Below are 19,063 nucleotides of genomic sequence, written 5' to 3'. Positions count from 1 at the left end.
ATTGAATATAAAGTTGCATTGTTCTTGTGGAATAATTTTTGGGACGAAATTTCTTCCATTAAATCAAGGCCACGCAGAATCGGGGTTATACTGTATTCAAGATACGGAAGTTTGGTATTTAATGCACCTGCCATATTTTGAGCTAACAGAATTTAAGGGCCGATTGCCGAAACGGTGTTTAGTTTTAAGTCTTAGACAATGTCTACCTGAATGACGTCTAAATCGAGCACGTTCTTCCATTGCATAAACAATGTTCAGTCAATGTTTAACTAGGCATCGCTTAATCAATTTTGGTTTGAAAATGGAGACAGAAGTATCTTTCATGCAAGTCGTTGCTTGTCGCAACCAATGAAATTAGTCTGTGCGCATGCCAAACGCGAGTCAGCTGTTTGTCTTCCTACACATTACTCGGATACGGCTAAACATGAGCGTGACGTGCCCACAGATAAGAGTATCACTTTCGGTGGAAATTAAATCTCATCATAATATTATTGACACTAAAGCGACATGCCACCGTATGGGGAAGTGTAGCTTTGATTATAGCGTTGTTACAGTGATTGTAATCTACTCTTAAATACGGTAGCTTCGACGAAGGGAAGATGAAGCAATAGTAATGTGTAACAGTGTGTGTTGTATGGGCCATATAGATGTAGCTTGTATTCTGGAGATCGTAGGTTTGAAACACATCATCGGCAGCCCTGAAGATTGTTTTCCATAGTTTCCCTATTTTTACACCGGGCAGATACTAGGGCCACGGTTTTTCTTCCCCAGTCCTCTTTAAAACAGTTGTCGAAAACTTATACGATTATATATATAAACCCCATACAACCTACTTTTTAGTTTTCACTATTATGTGTGTTTACTTGGCAGTAAATATAAGTGAATCCCTCCCGGTTGATGTATGTGACAGCCCTCTGACGATTGGGACACGTAATTCTGATGTGTATGTAGTCGAAGTGACCTATAATTCTATGAAAATTACCCCATGTATATAACAAAATATATAGGTTGCTAAGAATTGTAGTCAAGTTGAGTCACTGGACTGTCTGTTTCAGTCTCAAGAAAAGTCTCTCGAAAAGTGAAATCTTATTTTTAGATCTATCTCCCCATACATGTCAAACGAATTGCTGCGATTTAGCAGCAGGCGACCCACAGAGAGACCGTCGGACTAAACTTCTTCCCGGAATCGTCTTAACATAATACAAATTACATGTTTCATGGTACATAACCACTGATTGTGATTCACTCCCCTCATTTGAGGTTAAACAGTGCTCTCAGCAGTGTTTAAACATGGCCGGTTGAACATCGGTTTTAGACAGTGTGTAAGCGATAAATAACATCTCTGCAATTTGGCAGCCATGCTTAGGTATTGTTTAACCCTAGACATAGTCTAAATACCGTTTCTGCAATCAGCCCTAACTACTTGAACCCGGGTAGTTAACTGAGAGTTAAACAGGTTGTTAGTTTTAACCAATTATGTTAAATGCTAATTTGGTTAAGCTCACTGTTAAATTATTTTAACAGGCAGTTAGGTGTTAACTTGAGGGTCAATAAACCGGGCCCCAGGGTTAGGGTATATTTAACCCGATGAGTGCTACGCCCGTCTATAGGCGATGCGCAAGATTTTTTTTTTTTTTCTGGTTCACTTTCGAGTGCGAATTTAATCTCTGACATGTTCTGCCATCTGTTGGGCATTATGCAGTACTAATTGATCAGATATTTTAGCTTCGGGAAGTAACTTAGAGCTCTTTGTAGACTTCTGTGGAGTTCATCTGTGATGTAAACAAACATGGCAGAACAACAGTCTTGTTTCCCTTGCAGCAATGTTATTTCGGATCACATAATGTTTGTTATTAACCACAGCGGAAAGTGATGATGGAGACTATCATTTTAATGAATTGTTAAGCGATTTTGAAAGCGAGTGATAGAGGGGAATGCCGAAAATGTTGTATGTGAGAGAGAAACAGAGCCTCAGCCTCCTTCTAAACGAAAGAAGAAAAACAGTCATTATTTTCATGGCGGACTGATTACTTTTCTTCACCAGAGTTTCAAGTAATTGTGACAGGCTCTGGGGCCCAAGTAGTGTTTGATGAAAACCCCAAAATTATTGATTTTTTTAGAAACTTTTGTGCCAATGGAGTTGGGTGCAGATAGTTGAACAAATCGGCATCACCAAAAACCAGTAGAAAACATTAACTATCACCACATTCCAGGTTTGGACAGTATTTTAAAATTGTAAACATGTACCCAAGCATACAAGTATCAAAATTAATTCCGATAATTATAAACAATTTAAACAAAAACAGCCACTTAAGCAAACTAGAGATACAAGACTTTATCACAATATTAAAACTTATCAACAATAACTTCTTCACTTTTGACAATGTCATATATCAACAAAATGGTTTGGCAATGGGGTCACCGGCCTCAGGTATCTTAGCAGAAATATACCTGGACTTCCTCGAATACACCAAAATTGACAACGAATTCGAAAACATTCTCTTTTGGGCCAGATATGTCGACGATGTCTTTGTAATCATGAATGAGAAATCAGTTAACGCACCCACCACCCTCTTAAGACTCAACAATATTGATCCTCATATCAAATTCACACTAGAATCCGAATCAAATCAAAAAATCAACTTTCTAGATTTAACCATCACTAGAAACTCAGATTCTTTCAGTTATAAAATTTTCAGAAAACCCACTCAAACAGCCTCCACCATTCGCCAAGATTCAGTGCACCCCCAGTCCCACAAACGAGCCACATACAACAGCCTAGTTCACCGAGCCTTCAGCATACCTATGTCCAATAAAGATCTAAAAAACGAACTCAACACAATCCGCAGGATCGCAAAATTCAACGGCTTCAGCAATCATTTTATAGATAGGATAATCAATAAACACAAACATCGCCCAAAAACTACCCTCAAAAAAGAAATAACCAAACCTCTAACATTTTCCACCTTCACGTTCAACAATGATATCTACAGGTTAACCAACATCTTTAAGAAACAAGGCGTTAAAATAGCCTTCAAAACCAACAATAAGAACATGAATGTTTTATACAATACTTCACACATCAACAAGACCAGCAGTTTTTTAAAATCAGGAGTTTATAGGATCAAATGTTCCACCTGTAAAAAAAACCTACATCGGGCAAACCGGGAGAAACTTCATTATCAGATACCACGAGCACACTAACGCAATAAAATACAACAAGTTTTCAGCCATCGGCCAACACATGCAAGATTATAACCATAATTTCACCAATATTGAACAAGACATGGACATCCTCGTATTAGCAAACAAGGGCCCTTTACTGAACATAATGGAAAATTACTACATACACCTAGACCAATACTTTAATGCCAGTCACAATCTCAATGAAATCTCAGAGAAACCCAACATACTCTTCGATCTATTTATCACTTTCCTCAGAAACAATAATGCAGCCAACCTAAACTCAATCCTAAATTTAATCAAAGGTACTTTTCCAAGACAATTACACTTTCTCCCGCACCCTTCAGCCCCACCTTAAGCCCTCTTCCTAAGCCATATTTCATTTCAATACAAGAACTTACTGATTTCCATGATTATAATTTTTACAACACCCTTTTATACTTTATTCTTTGTTAAAAACCTCTTAGTATGTATATTCCTTGTATTATTAACTATTACCATAACATCTCACTTCACTTGTTATTCTTTAAAATAATATTGTCTTAGGATTTCGCCACAAATGATCTTTGCTCCAATACGGCTGATGATGACCCCTAGATGGGTCGAAACTAATACCGTATAATTTTGTAATTTTGTGAATATATTGTAGTATTGAAAAGGTGGAAACATTTACGTTATTATTATTATTACTTATATATGCTAAACATGTATATTAAGAAAATTAATATGAAAGTAAGAATAAAGAATTTAGTTAAACACGTATCAAAGGATTTGCCGTTTCAATTTACAACTTATTTTAAAGCGACCCTATTTAGATTTATCATTCTGGGATCATATTTTGTAATTTTTACTTTTGTAATTTTTAAGTCATATTTGCTTGCTTATTTGGACTATTTTTAGGTCTTAAACATCCGAGCCCTACTAATAACACAATGGATTCTCGTAGATGCTGCGCAACTTATTGTGTCAAAATTAGAGCGTGACCGACGGTGGGTTAAGTTACTCCTTTCCATGATGAGCCTTATCAAATTCTGCCATAATTAAGTTCTTGTTTTCATCTGGTAGAATGACTAATGATAATTTATTTCTTGGGAAACATCATTTGCAGTAAAGTCATGGATTGTGTGCTTAATTAGTTCTGCAAACATGCTTGTAATCCAAAGCACTAATCTATCAAAGCAAATTTTCCCAGAAGAAATTATTGAAATAGTGATGTGCTCCACAGCCCAATAATATGTATATGAGATTCATGAAATATTTAATGAGCACATGAACAAAATACAGTATAATTAAATGATGTACAGTGTATGGTAATAAACCAAGCTTGCTTCTTCATTACGGACTTACAATGATACTAAAAGGAATCGGTAACGGGGATATTTTTTTTCTGCCTGGACTAGTGTAAAACCTATCTTTATCCCCAGGTTGACAAGGGGCGCAAGATCCAACCACATCAACACAGAGGAACATATTGCATGCATAGCTCGTCCTTTGAAAAAACAAAGCTCCCTCTGAACTGAATAGAATCAATCAAGTTCTATCCAGACAATCAAAAACTCATGCATATTGTAGTTTGAAGACTTCATTAATAATGGCAAGGCTGTACTCAGAATGAGATAAAAAGACCAAGTTAAGAATGAATTACATTGATAAAGCTGTATGCATAAACCACCTTTGATGGTGGGATCGTGCAAAGCAGGTTACTTAAGACAATAATGGATTCTCTCGTGGAAGACAAGAGAGGTAGAGAACAGTCGATAATGAAGACATACATATTATTCGTGGCTCTTCCAAAACAGAATGTCAACAAAACCTATTTGCTTGCCTTCAAAGGCTCAAAGAGTTTGACTTACACCTAAATCAAAAGTGTGCTTTCTTTGAAACCAGCAAGAATGTAAAAAGACGTTGAAAAAATTGTAAAATCTAGTCAGGCTTGCACTGACAATCAGTCCTCTCCAGCGAAGGCACAGATACACCACTGGGGTATCCCTACAGAATACTAGAGCCCAGTCGACATGGATTATGCAGGTCCACTTCAGGGACATTTGGGAAGACTTCTACTCAACGGAGGTCATGACTGATCGAAAAAGGATGGAAACGGGCTACCAACCGAGACATATAGTTATGAGATTGGCTGTTCACGGATTCCACTTCAAGATTTGTAAAAAAAGTATTTCATAAACGAACATAAACTGTGTGTAGGCTATGTGACCAACTACGTGAAAGATATCATATACAGAAGTGTTCCTCAAGGTCCTGTTCGATTAGTGATATCAATGACTAACACTTATGCAGAGCGCATTAGATGTCACGTCATATCTAATTGTGATCCTCTATCCACATTGTAAACAATAACTTATTTCATTTCAAGGTTGCTACTTCTAGTTTATGCAAAATCCAGGTGAGCAAAAACTAATCCGAGAAGCTCCGACATCTGCTTAGAAATTGTTAAGGGCCAATTTCATCATGCTGAGTAACCAGTAGGCTGGTACCTCAGTGCCGTGTTTTTTCATTCGTATATAAATTTTTTTGTAGAAGCCTCAATTTTTAACTTGAGTGGGCTGATTAGCTTAAAATGTTTATAAATGTTGGTTGTTTATAAATCTAACGCAAATGGAAAATACTACACTTATGTTCAATATTATTTTGAGAGAAAACAAAATTACACTAATGTGCCCATGCGTGCATTATACAAAGTAAAGAGCCCAAAATAATATTTTGTAAAATCTGTAGGCAACTAACACCTGTAACTTCTTACATTTTAAAATTCATTTCAATACAAGAACTTACTGATTTCCATGATTATAATTTTTACAACACCCCATTTATACTTTATTCTTTGTTAAAAACCTCTTAGTATGTATATTCCTTGTATTATTAACTATTACCATAACATCTCATTTCACTTGTTATTCTTTAAAATAATATTGTCTTAGGATTTCGCCACAAATGATCTTTGCTCCAATACGGCTGATGATGACCCCTAGATGGGTCGAAACTAGTACCGTATAATTTTGTAATTTTGTGAATATATTGTAGTATTGAAAAGGTGGAAACATTTACGTTATTATTATTATTACTTATATATTATTCTCAGTTCAATACGGACCAAAAACATGAAATTCATAACCATCAACATGTTTAGCAGTTATTCACAGTCTATTGTCCTCGTTTCACTTATAAAACATTTGTGAATACATACCTATAAAGTAGGCCCTACAAATTTCGCTAAGATTATCAGGCCATACAACATTTTAAAAGTCAAAACATGTTTGCACCCTTCATTGGTGGTTTGAAACACGAGTAAACTAGAAATCAATCTATTTTTTTAAATATTTTGGAACGTTTGAGCTCAGATTACGTTAATGTTATTCAAATGCCTTCAAGGTTAAACTGAGCACCACGAAACAAATTAAGTAGATGTCTTTCGATATATTATGGTAGGGCGGCAGGGCAAATAGTGCAAACTCGCATAACTTTTTCATTCTTCTCCGCAGGTGGTATTGAAGTGTATAACAAGATTCATCTTCCAAGTATCAGGCGCGAAAGACCTCCGATTATCACTTAACACATTCTTGTAAGAAGAGAAGCTCCTTTCTGCGTCACAAGACGTTATTGGTGCATATTTAAATAATGCACTCATCTTGAAATGCACTGGTACCTTATCCTCTAAGAACATCATTTCTCTTGCACACACAGCGAAAACCGTCTCTTCGATTGAGCACATTTTGAAGTTTTAATTTTAATAATAATAATAATAATAATAATAATAATAATAATGTTATTTGTTTTACGTCCCACTAACTACTTTTTAAGGTCTTCGGAGACGTTTTAATTTTACACTGACGCCAACTATTCCATGTGATTGTTGTGCTGAATGTTCAACACTTTTCATAATTTCAATACTTGCATGAATTTCTAAGCGAGGAGCTTTTAAACGAGTAATTGCACCTGATATCATTCCAAAGTTCGACTTAATATATGCCAGACATTCTGACAAACTGTTGGAAAACAATTCTTGCGTAATCTTGATTGAAGAGGCAGAGTATTCCGCTTGTATTAACTACAGATGTGATACAGAAAAGCAGTTTTATGAATACTAGTTCTCATTACATAAAATCAGCTTCATGGTCCGTATCGCACTTCAATAGATTCACAATTAAGTATTTATTTATTTTCCACCTAGTCGATACAATGATTGCTTAAGGCAATTTTTAATGGTCAAAAGTGGTACATGTTTCGTATATTATCAACATCTTCAGCCACATAACACTGTTTAGATGAAAAATATATAAAATTGACAAAGTAATGCTTTAGAGGATTACTTTGTCAATTTTATATATTTTTCATCTAAACAGTGTTATGTGGCTGAAGATGTTGATAATATACGAAACATGTACCACTTTTGACCATTAAAAATTGCCTTAAGTAATCATTGTATCGACTAGGTGGAAAATAAATAAATACTTAATTGTGAATCTACTAGTTCTCATTCGGAAAGTTGACGATTTTGCACAGCTACAGCTGTCGCCAAACCGTCGAAATATGACGTTTCTACGAAAATTGCTCAAAATATGACCTTATGACAAAAAATAGCCAAAATATGCATTTATATGACAAGTAAAAATCATTTGAGATGATAATCACCTGATTTTCACCAAAATCCAATCAGGCAAGAAAATAGAGACAAAAGAAAAAATAACTTTTCCTAAAAATCCGAGCCCTAGTTATTAGTTTTAAAAATGAATTTTCTGTAGTCATGTTTGGATATAATTGAGTTAAATAATTTTGACATTTTTAACAGCAACAATAAAGTCCTGCAGGTTGTTTCCTTTCGTTTCAAATATTACAAGAATGCTCAGTGTCATATCTCGTAGGTAGTATTTATTTCACACAAATAATATACTCAACAATAAGAACTATGGCATGATGTACCATAATCTTGTTAACGGAATTTGAAGTAGGTAGTAATAATGCAGAAAAACAGAAAAGTATGCAATGTAGTACAGAACTAAAGAAAAAATACAGAATGAACTGTTAATCTTTCCTTTTATTTACGCAAGTCCAGATTTTCGAAGCATTCGTGACAAATGAGAAGCAACTTCCGTACATCTTCTAGAACCCAGATACATGGCCATTGCCTTCATACCCTCATATTTGTATCGCTGAGTCAAGAGCCTTTTGTTCTTCCTTGTTTATATAGCGCTAATAGTTGATGCAGACTTGGTGTAAAATCTCATATTGGACACGCACAACTTCTTGGCAATTTCTTTCTTAACTTGCACAGTTTTTATCTCTTTACTTCCTCTTTCTTTATAGGGGCCATTACTGTAGTAAAGTCAACTAAATATTGGTTGCTACATTTGGACAAAAGAAAGAAATAGAAAATGCTTTTGTTTTGATCACACATGTGATTGCTATTATGTACAGTTCATATGGATGTTTACTATATGAGCAAGACACACTAACTGAACTTGACCATGGGAGATGATTACCTAAAATCCAAAGCATGAGGGGGGGAAACTTGACTCAATTTTAAGTCATGCTGAACGAAGAGATCATTACTGCTAGTCTTGCAGAATACTTGCTACTACAAGTTGCACACAATACAGTACGGTTTGTCGCCCTCTTGTCGTACTTGCTTGTTGAACGATTGCTATTTTCTGCAATCTCATAACTTCCAATTTGTTGATAAAATATTCTTATAATTAATGTTCTGACTGTGATGAACATAATTCATTGGGACAAGAATATGATATATGTGGTTCATGTATAGATATGGTTCACCTGTCCAGGGTGAAATAAGCCTTCATTAACGAGGTAGTATAATCTGTATTTACTGTGCTTACATTAAAATTTTATATTTCTGATCAAGTTACCAAATTCTTTTAAATGTTTTATTACAGGCTTTACTCAACATAATGCCAGGCTTCAGTAGTGTTGGCACGTTCAAAATATTTGTTGGCAATTTAGCTGACAAAACAACATCAGCAGATGTGAAACCTCTCTTTGAGAAGTATGGAAAGGTGGTAGAATGTGATGTTGTGAAGAACTATGGATTTGTGGTGAGTATAGTTACTTTTAACTTTTGTATCTGGGTGTCCAAATTTTAAAATTAACCTTTAAGGGTATTCTCAAAAATGTAATGAACAAATAATTATACATGGGGATAGATTGACTAGAATCTCTGAAGGATGCTGTACGTGTGAACTGGTTAATGCAGTATGATTTATCACAGTTTGGGCAATATGGAGTAGGGTGTAGTAAAGGTACTAATGCAAAATACTGACTTAACCCTCTCCAGCCGAAATTTGACAGACAAAAATTCTTGAAAATCCCCTTCATTAAGGGGAGGTTGTAAGCCCTGTACTGGCAATGTTAAATCGGCAAAATTTGACTGCAGTTATTTCAGAAACTAATCAACCTATGAAGTTGAACTTATGAGCAGTGCTGGATAACATGCTTTGCCAATAGTGACTTTTTTGTTTTAATGCCGAGTGGAAAGTTTAATTTCTATATTTTTTTAAGTACACTGTATTTTCCCCATATTTTACCATAAAAATGTTGGATAAATTCAATGATTGCATTAGGAACAATGCAATAGAAAGTCAGTAACACCATAGCTAAGTATAGAATAACTATACAAAATTTCACACATCTGGGTAAAGAACTTCCTGAAAAAATGCAGTAACATGTCACCATGGTAAGATTTTGGGAAAAATTGATTTAAAGTTGACAGTACCTTCAGTGCATGCCATAGCCATATTCTGGACTTTCACTGTTGTCTTCATCATTTCTGGCTCTTCCTTGACCTCTGTAGCTGCGTGGCTCTCTTTGCCAACTTTTCTGCATCTGAATCCGCTTTAGTAACCCGCATCCTGTCGATCTTGGTAAAACTTCAGTGCATTCATTCCTGGTTGAATACCTAGCTGCTGCAGCACTTGAAGTCGCCCCACATTTCCCTCATTAAATGCCAATACTGCATCATTAACTCCTAGAATTAGTGTCTGATACCCCACAAAAACTAGTTTTGGAACCCTAGCCCACATAACACTATTAAAACATTCATTAGGGTTTTTGGGTTTCCCCATGTAAGCACTTTTTTCAGAAGGTGCTAGACTTCTGAATATTGGCTTGATTGCATCAGCCACAGACATAGGCAATGAATGTTTATGTGAATAGCTTTCTCCTGTAACTTTGGACCAATTATATTTACACTAAGAGGACAGATTTGGGACAAAGACAGTGCTGGGGAGCTTCACCTGTGGAAATTTTAAGAAAATTGCCCAGGCAGCTTTCCTCATTTCCTCTACACTACTAGTGTTTCTTCTTATAGCCATTCCATAATAGTTTTGTAATGTATCTTATTTCTTGGTCACTAAGCCTACCCTTTCCTGATAGTAATTTACCATCTTCCAGTTTTTTCCCTTTGTATTCACTGCGCAGTCTCCTGAGACAGGACCCCGTTCGTTTATGGATATGACCTATACATTCAAGTTTCTCAATTATTTCCCCATAAGGCTTCTTCTTGGACAACACTTGCAAAAGCCTCGATGTCCCCATCCCCTAGATATTTAACATATCTAACACCATGCAATGCCACTTTACGTTCAAATATTGCAATAGCACCAGCTGATTCCATCCCACCACTTACACCACTGTAGTTTGCAGTTACACAAACCACTCTCCCTGTGTGATTTTAATTTTTCATCATTTTTCTTCAGATTTTCACAACTCGGGCAGTATTTGGTTAGCACCTGAGTGTCGAATCACCTTGGTGTCTACAATAGTGGCTGAGAATTCAGACTTGTATGTCCTCTCTTCTGCCATGAGCCATCCAGTGCCACTGCAAGATCAGTTCCATCATTTTTTTCCACAGCCTCTTGTACAGCTTTATGCATTAATTTTTGTGCACAAATTGTCACTGCCTTGTTCAAAGAATTGTAATAAGATTGGAATCTAGTTGCTGGGCTGGGCAAGTTCATTACCCCACATTAGTGTCTTACTTGCACTTTGGCCCTTCCCAATTGACCTGAGTCCATAAACAAATCTTACATTAGTTTCAAAGCCAAACTCTGAGGACTTGGATGAACTAAATATATGCTGCTTACTACGGTTTGTACATCTGATAATTAAAGTACTGGCTAAACCCGAACGTTTCAGCTCTATCCTCATAGCACTGCATGCCTGAGTCACTGTCACAATATTTACATTTCACAAACTCATTCAGAGCCCTACTGAGCAGAGTTTCTATAATACAGTTACCTCCATCTAAGCTATCGTTATAATTATGTACACTACGTTCTCCACTGCCATATTTTCTTTCTTGAAGAACTGCTTTGTTCACTTACACTGAATTCACTGTCATTATTTGAAGCACTTCCTCGTTCTAAGAGCACCTCGTGTTCTTCACTCTCACTAACCTCATTTTTTACATGAGTTGAACCTGCATTTAAATTATTCACAGCCTTTATTTTCCCTATGCCAAGACCAACTTTCCTTTTCTTGAAACTTTGTGTTTGCCTGGACATGATAAGTTACATAAAAACTTCAAAACCACTAAGATGCTAACTTTCACCAGCACATATAACCGTCAAACAAACAGAATGCAGCATAGCATCTGTTTGCTGGGTTAGCCAACACACAAAACTCCCCCAGACACACGGAAGAACCGAAATTAAAAGGAACTAATCTGGAAGACAAAAATATTGCAATTCCTGGGCCTGAAGGAACAGATCCAGAAAGGAGGCATGCCTGCCTTACATCACGTGACATTTAAATGGACTTTAAGTGGTGTTTGGGGTGTTTTTCAGCAAAAACACACATGCACATTATAAAATGGACCTCCAGCTACCAAAATTATCTAAAATCTAAAAATTTTTTTTTAAACCCAAAATAACTTACAACCTCCCTTAATCAGTAGCTACTTATCTGCATTTCGGGCAGTTGCCCAGGTGGCAGATTCTGTGTTGTTTCCCTAGCCTTTCCTTAAATTATTTCAAAGAAATTGCAAATTTATGGAACACCTCCCTTGGTAATTTATTCCAATCCCTAACTCCCTTCCTATAAACAAATATTTTCCCCAATTTGTCCTCTTGAATCCTATGTATCTTCATGTTTTGATCTTTCCTACTTTTTAAAGACAACACTCGCTTATTCGTCTACTGATGTAATTCCACGTCATCTCTCCACTGACAGCTCGGATCATACCACTGTAATAATTGAATTTTACAATAAATCCAATATCATGTATATATGGTTTTTAATAAATATACATGATATTCGACTTAACATACCATTTAGTCAAGCAGCCTGTCTTTTTTCTCCCAAGTCTTTCCAGCACAAACTTTGCAACATTTTTTGTAGCACTACTCTTTTGTCGGAAATCACCCAGAACAAATCGAGCTGCTTTTCTTTAGATCTTGCCAGAGACTTGTATGCCCTCTCCTTTTCATCCTTACTACAACCCCTAAACACCCTCATAACCATGTGCAGAGATCTGTACCTTTTATTTACAGTCAGATTTATGTGATCACCCCAATGAAGATCTTTCCTTATATTGACATCTAGCTGCTTCAGTGATCCCCACAAGGAACTTTGACCCCATTCATGCAGTAATTAAAACTGAGAGGACTTTTCCTATTTGTAAAACTCACAGCCGGACTTTTAACTCCATATATCACCATACCATATCATCTACAGAAAGCCTTATTTCACCATTTCTTTACATATATATATATAAAAGAAAACATAAAAGGTCCAATAATACTGCCTTGAGGAATTCCCTTCTTAATTATTACAGGGTCATATAAAGCTTGGCCTACTCCAATTCTGAGATCTATTTTGTAGAAATATAGCAACCATTCAGTCACTCTATTGTCTAGTCTAATTGCATTCATTTTTGCCAGTAGTCTCCCATGATCCACCCTAGCCTTAGAGAGATCAGTCGTGATGCAGTCCATTTGACTTCCTGAATCCAGGATATCTGTGGAATCCTACAAGTTGTTCTTCAGTAGAACATCTCAAACCCGAACTGCCTTCTATTGAATGAAAACCTACAACCTGTTTTCCAGTCAATGACCGAGTAAGGGATGGGATGAATGAAGCCCCCAACTTGCAGCGAGGATAGAAATTGTCAGTTGTTGAGGTCTGTCGCACTTCTCTGGGGCAATGATTAATGACTGACGGATGGAATGAAATGATAGTGGAGAGTGTTGCTGGAATGAAAGATAACGGAAAACCGGAGCACCCAGAGAAAAACCTGTCCCACCTCACCTTTGTCGAGCACAAATCTCACATGGAGTGACCGCGATTTGAACCACGGTATCCAGCGGTGAGAGACCGGCGCGCTGCCATCTGAGCCACGGAGGTTGCTGCCTTCTATCGAACCTGTTATTTTGCAAACATGTTTAATATAATCAGAAAGAATGCCTCCCCAAAGCTTACATGCAATGCGTGTCAAATTTACTGGCCTGTAATTTTCAGCTTTGTCTCATCACCCTTTCCTTTGTACATATTGGCTACTATAGCAACTCTTCATTTGGTATAGCTCCTTCATGCAAGCAATAGTTAAATAAGTACTTCAGAGATGGTACTATATCCCAACCCATTGTCTTCAGTCGCTCCGTACAAAGTGTTATCTTCTGCTGTAGATACAGATTCTTAATCAGCCTTCTCTCCTTCCAGTTGACTCCGTTCCTGCTTAGTGTCCATTAACTTCTACCCCTGTACTCTGTCAAAAGCTTCTTTCATGTCAATGAACATAGCATAATATTTCTCTTCTTTCAGTGTATCTCATCTAATGTTCTTATTAGCCTAATTTCATCCCTTGTTCCTTTACCTCTCCTCAGAGATACAGTTGTCTAACCTTTCATGAAGTCTTCTATTCAGTACTCTCAGTAAATACTTTGGCTGCATGTGTGATCTTCACATTTCTTTGCATTCTTTTTCTTTTCTATCAGTACCATTACTACTGTAAGAAAACCATCTGCCCATTCGCCGCTTTCATATCTTGTTAGAGATACATTAGCTCTTTCACTCCTTCATTTCCAAGACTCTTAGAAAAACTCTATTGGTAATCCATCAATCCCAATACCTTTGCAATTTTTCATTTCTTTCAGAGCCTTTCCTACCTCTCCTTTCAAAATGTATCCTTTTTCATCTATTACTCTTGTATCCTCTTCTATTTCTATATCATTTGTTCTTTGATCATACTCGCATAGGCATTCTACATACTCTTTCCTCCTTTCCCTTACTTCAGGTTCATATACCAAGGTGCCATCATTTGTTTCTATTTCCATACTGGTCCTGCTTTTCCTTCAAATACCAGTTCTGAAGCTAATTTATACATCATTTCATATTTCCCTTTTTCTAGTTTCTCTATTTCCTCACATCTTTCATCCATGTCTTCCTTGCTTGATTTGTTTCTCTCCTTAATTCATTGTTCATTTTTTTCATTCGCTTCCCTTCCTCTGATCCTACATTCTAAGTGATCTTTGCTCCAATATGGCTGATGATGATCCCTAGATGGGTCGAAACTAGTACCGTGTAATTTATAATTTTGTGAATATATTTTAGTATTGAAAAGGTGGAAACATTTACGTTATTATTATTACTTAAATATTGACCTTCCTTTCTAATCTTCCTTCAACTTTTTGTCTCATTGTTATCCCCCCTCCCCCCGGAGATCCGATTGTGGGGAAGTTTTACTTCCGGAATCATTTACATAAAGGGCCATACCGTGTGTTTCCTGGGAAATATAATGTGGTAGTATCCTGGTACTTTCCACATAGGTAGGAAGCTGCCCAACCTAATGGGTGATTATCACATTGTGGCCGACATGGTTTTGGGTTGTCATTTTCTCCAAACCCAACTAGCTATGGTTTACCTGCCAATTCTGAGGAGCCTTCTCATCACAAAACAAGTTTTTTTGAAGTGCTATTTGTTCGGGGCATTGACCCATGTGGATCTTTAGCCCCTACTGGCACCATATTGTATGAACCTGCGTGTAATTAGAATGGGGTAGTGCAGAATGTTGTGTGTGAGGAAAGTAAGATTAAGGAAGTCGCAAACACCTAGTTCCCAGGCCAGGAAATTAATCGTTGCAATTAAAATACCTTGATCCGGCTGGGAATTGAACCCGGGGCCGACAGGCGGACGCGTTGCCCCTGCACCGCGGGGCCAGACTAATCAATAAGTTAACGATATTATTATTATAATATTCTTGATTGCATTTAAGTTAAAAGATGCTGTGAATGTAATAAACGAGGAAATATTGATTGAACAATGCTGCAGGGCCAGCAGCCAGAGTGTGGCTTAACTGTGTTTATATCGCTCATCACGTTACCCTGAACAGACCAGAGTCATTGTGAACAAATATTGGATATTGCTGAAGTGTTATGTTCAAGATGGTGACCAAAATCATTTGAAGTATTTAAGGTTACACACCTGCCAACCGTTTCGATTTACGCGGTAGCTTTCAGTTTTAAACTCGTCTGAATTTCAGATTTATTTTTAATTCTTCCTATTTTTGACCAATATAACCTCCAGTACAATCAGTACTCTTCAGCTAGGATAAAGTATAAATTCCTATGTGTTTGTGTAATTTATCCAACCTCATTTTCAAGCATATTTGATGCTTCATTTCGCGAGTGTATCGTGTTTCCAGCTCACTACAGCAGCATGTGTGCTTTACGGTTGGGGATTCGGGACGGCAGTAGTCTTACAAGCAAGAGAGGCTATTGCACTAGCGACTCGGTTACTTGTGATGAATGAATGAGTTTGTTATTGTGTGGTTCGCGCATTAATAACATCGTTTCTCTGCGTAATTTAGTTGGAGTTGTAGGCTACGTGTTTTTTTGTAGCGGTTCTGTGCTTTTCCCCGTGTCAGTCATATGTTAATGTATGAGACATACCGATGTGTTTTGTATGTGGTAGTTTAGCGTTTTTCAGTGCAATTTTATCCATTTTTCATCAATTTAATGAGTTGTATGTATTTCATGAAGTTGTGTCGGTGTTAACACTTAACTTTTTAGAAGACAGGATACAGTACATCTGTACATACAGTAGTGAAACAAGAAACATAGCTCTGTTAACACCTTTGGTAAAAATTCCGTTAGTTTCTTCTGTTCGTTGCGGTTAACCATTCCTCCCTTCACGTAACTTCTCGTCAATACCACGCAGCCGAGTTTCGTAAATGGATCTTGTCATTCGCGACTTCTGGGCTTGCTTTTGTACATGACCGGTAATTAATTCACACCCGAGAAACAGCGAGGCGTTGCAGATTTTCCGATCACTAGAAGTTAGTTTTTCGGTTCCAGTCATTAGTTCCCAGCTTCATTGTAACCCTTTCTTTACTTGTTAACTGTTTCTCACAAACCACAAATGCTGTATTGCACAGTTAATGTTGTACAAAATTCAAGTTGCAGAGTATTTTTTGCTTCAAGGGAGGAAATGTTTGCTTCGAGAAATCAAGAAATTCGTGTAACCGAATTTCAGGCAGTAGAGAAATAATTACACGTGCAGAATAGGACAGACAGCTGGAAAATTTAAGTTACTTCGAGATTCTGAAAATTCATTGATATTTAGAAATTTCATGTTCCTTATTGAAGTGGGATTACAATAATTGAAATTAAGAGGGTTCCTCCTATTCAATACAAAAGCATTTATTAATGTGAATGAATCGCGTATCGTTCACATGAGGTACTAGTTTCGGCACTAAACTTGTGCCATCATCAGCCAACAAGTCAAATCGGGCAAACACAATATAATTTTAAAAACAACTTTAAAACACACTATAACACTTGCACAGATGAATATGAAATAAAATATGGTACACGATGATAATGAATTCCAGTTTAAAATCCATTAAAATGTCGATGACTTCGTTGTTGTATCCCTTGGTAAGTTATTCCAATCCCTAACTCCCCTTCCTATAAACAAATATTTGCCCCAATTTGTCCTCTTAGAATTCCTACTTTTCAAGACACCATCCAAACTTATTCGTCTACTGATGTCCTCCCACGCCATCTCTCCACTGACAGCTCGGAACATACCACTTACATGTAATAAATATCATTTTTGGTCCGTATTGATGATATTAGATTGAAATAATAACATTAAGTTATTTATTAGACCACCTAATCAATACAAAATCGTCTTGGATGATTTACATCTTCTAATGTTAATTTTGTTAATACTTCCACTATTGTATCTCATCACATTGTATTTTCAAACCATCATTGTTATTTTTAATGTTATTTTACTTCAAATCTCTTCAAGATTTTTAAAATTCATTTCATTACTACATGTTATTTAGACGCTTATTATTAATTTAAGGTTAAGACTATGGCTGATGATGCCTTCAGGGAAGGCGAAACATGTCCCACTATTAGCTAACAAATTGATGTAAATCATCCAAGACGATTTTGTATTGATTAGGTGGTCTAATAAATAACTTAATGTTATTATTTCAACATACCACTTAGTCGAGCAGCTCGTCTCCTTTCTACCAAGTCTTCCCCGTCCAAACTTTGCAACATTTTTGTAACGCTACTCTTTTGTCGGAAATTGCCCAGAACAAATCGAGCTGCTTTTCTTAGGATTTTTTCCAGTTCCTGAATCAAGTAATCCTGGTAATGGTCCCATAAACTGGAACCATACTCAAGTTGAGGTCTCACCAGAGACAAATATGCTCTCCTTTACATCCTTACTACAACCCCAAAATACTTTCATAATCATGTGCAGAGATCTGTACCCTTTATTTACAATCCCATTTAGGTGATTACCCCAATGAAGATCTTTCCTCATATTTATACCTAGATATTTACAATGATACCCTAAGGAAACTTTCACCCCATCAATGCAGTAATTAAAACTGAGAGGACTTCGTATTTGTGAAACTCACAACTTGACTTTTATTCTCTATCATACCATTGCCTACTGTCCATCTCACAACGTTATAGAGGTCATTTTGCAGTTGCTCACAATCTTGTAACTTATTTATTACTGTGTACAGAATAACATCATCTGCAAAAAGCCTTATCTCTGATTCCACTTCTTTACACATATCATTGATATATATAAGAAAACATAAAGGTCCAATAATACTGCCTTGAGGAATTCCCCTCTGAATTATTACAAGGACAGATAAAGCTTCACCTACTCTAATTCTCTTGAGTTCTGTTTTCTAGAAACAGAGCCACCCATTCAGTCACTCTTTTGTCAAGTCCAATTGCACTCATTTTGGCCAGTAGTTTCCCATGATCTACCCTATCAAATGCCTTAGATAAGTCAATCGCAATACAGTCCAACTGACCTGAATCCAGGATATCTGCTATATCTTGCTGGAATCCTACAAGTTGGGCTTCAGTGGAATAACCTTTCCTAAACCCCAACTGCCTTCTGTCAAAACAATTATTAATTTTGCAAACATGTCTTATATAATTAGAAAGAATGTGTACATACAATGCATGTCAAACTGTCTGACCTGTACTTTTCAGCTTTGTCTTATCACCCTTTCCTTTATATACAGGGGCTACTATAGCAACTCTCCATTCATTTGGTAAAGTTCCTTCATGCAAATCCCACTTCAATGGGTTGTGAAACCTTGAGCAGCCTGAGTGATCGGTGGACAGAGCTGGAGTCTACTTTTCGGAACCAAACTACAGAACACAGTGTTAACTTCATATGATATTAAACTCCGCAGCATAATTTTAACAGATTAAACTAAAGACATACACAAGCTGGACAAACCGCCATGGGCATACAACAACGAAGTCGTCATTTTAATGGATTTTAAACTGAAATGCAATATCATGTACCCTATTTTATTTCATACTAGCTGATGTACCTGTGCTTCGCTACAGAATTCTAGGTTAGG

At 36.7% G+C, this 19,063-nt stretch overlaps 1 protein-coding gene across 5 annotated transcripts in view; it reads left to right on the top strand.

Moving 5' to 3' along the window:
- Nucleotides 1-19,063, top strand: part of lark (RNA-binding protein lark) — a 104,704-nt gene that overhangs the window by 20,109 nt on the left and 65,532 nt on the right. For all 5 annotated transcript variants that reach the window (XM_067138491.2, XM_067138492.2, XM_067138489.2 and 2 more), the window contains exon 2: nucleotides 9,090-9,248. In XM_067138491.2, the coding sequence (XP_066994592.1) occupies nucleotides 9,105-9,248 (144 nt within the window). In that variant the 5' untranslated portion in view covers nucleotides 9,090-9,104. The remainder of the gene's footprint in view (nucleotides 1-9,089; nucleotides 9,249-19,063) is intronic.

The sequence above is a fragment of the Anabrus simplex genome, chromosome 1 (assembly GCF_040414725.1).
Source record: "Anabrus simplex isolate iqAnaSimp1 chromosome 1, ASM4041472v1, whole genome shotgun sequence".
Lineage (NCBI taxonomy): Eukaryota > Metazoa > Arthropoda > Insecta > Orthoptera > Tettigoniidae > Anabrus > Anabrus simplex.
This window is presented reverse-complemented; position numbering and strand designations above follow the sequence as displayed.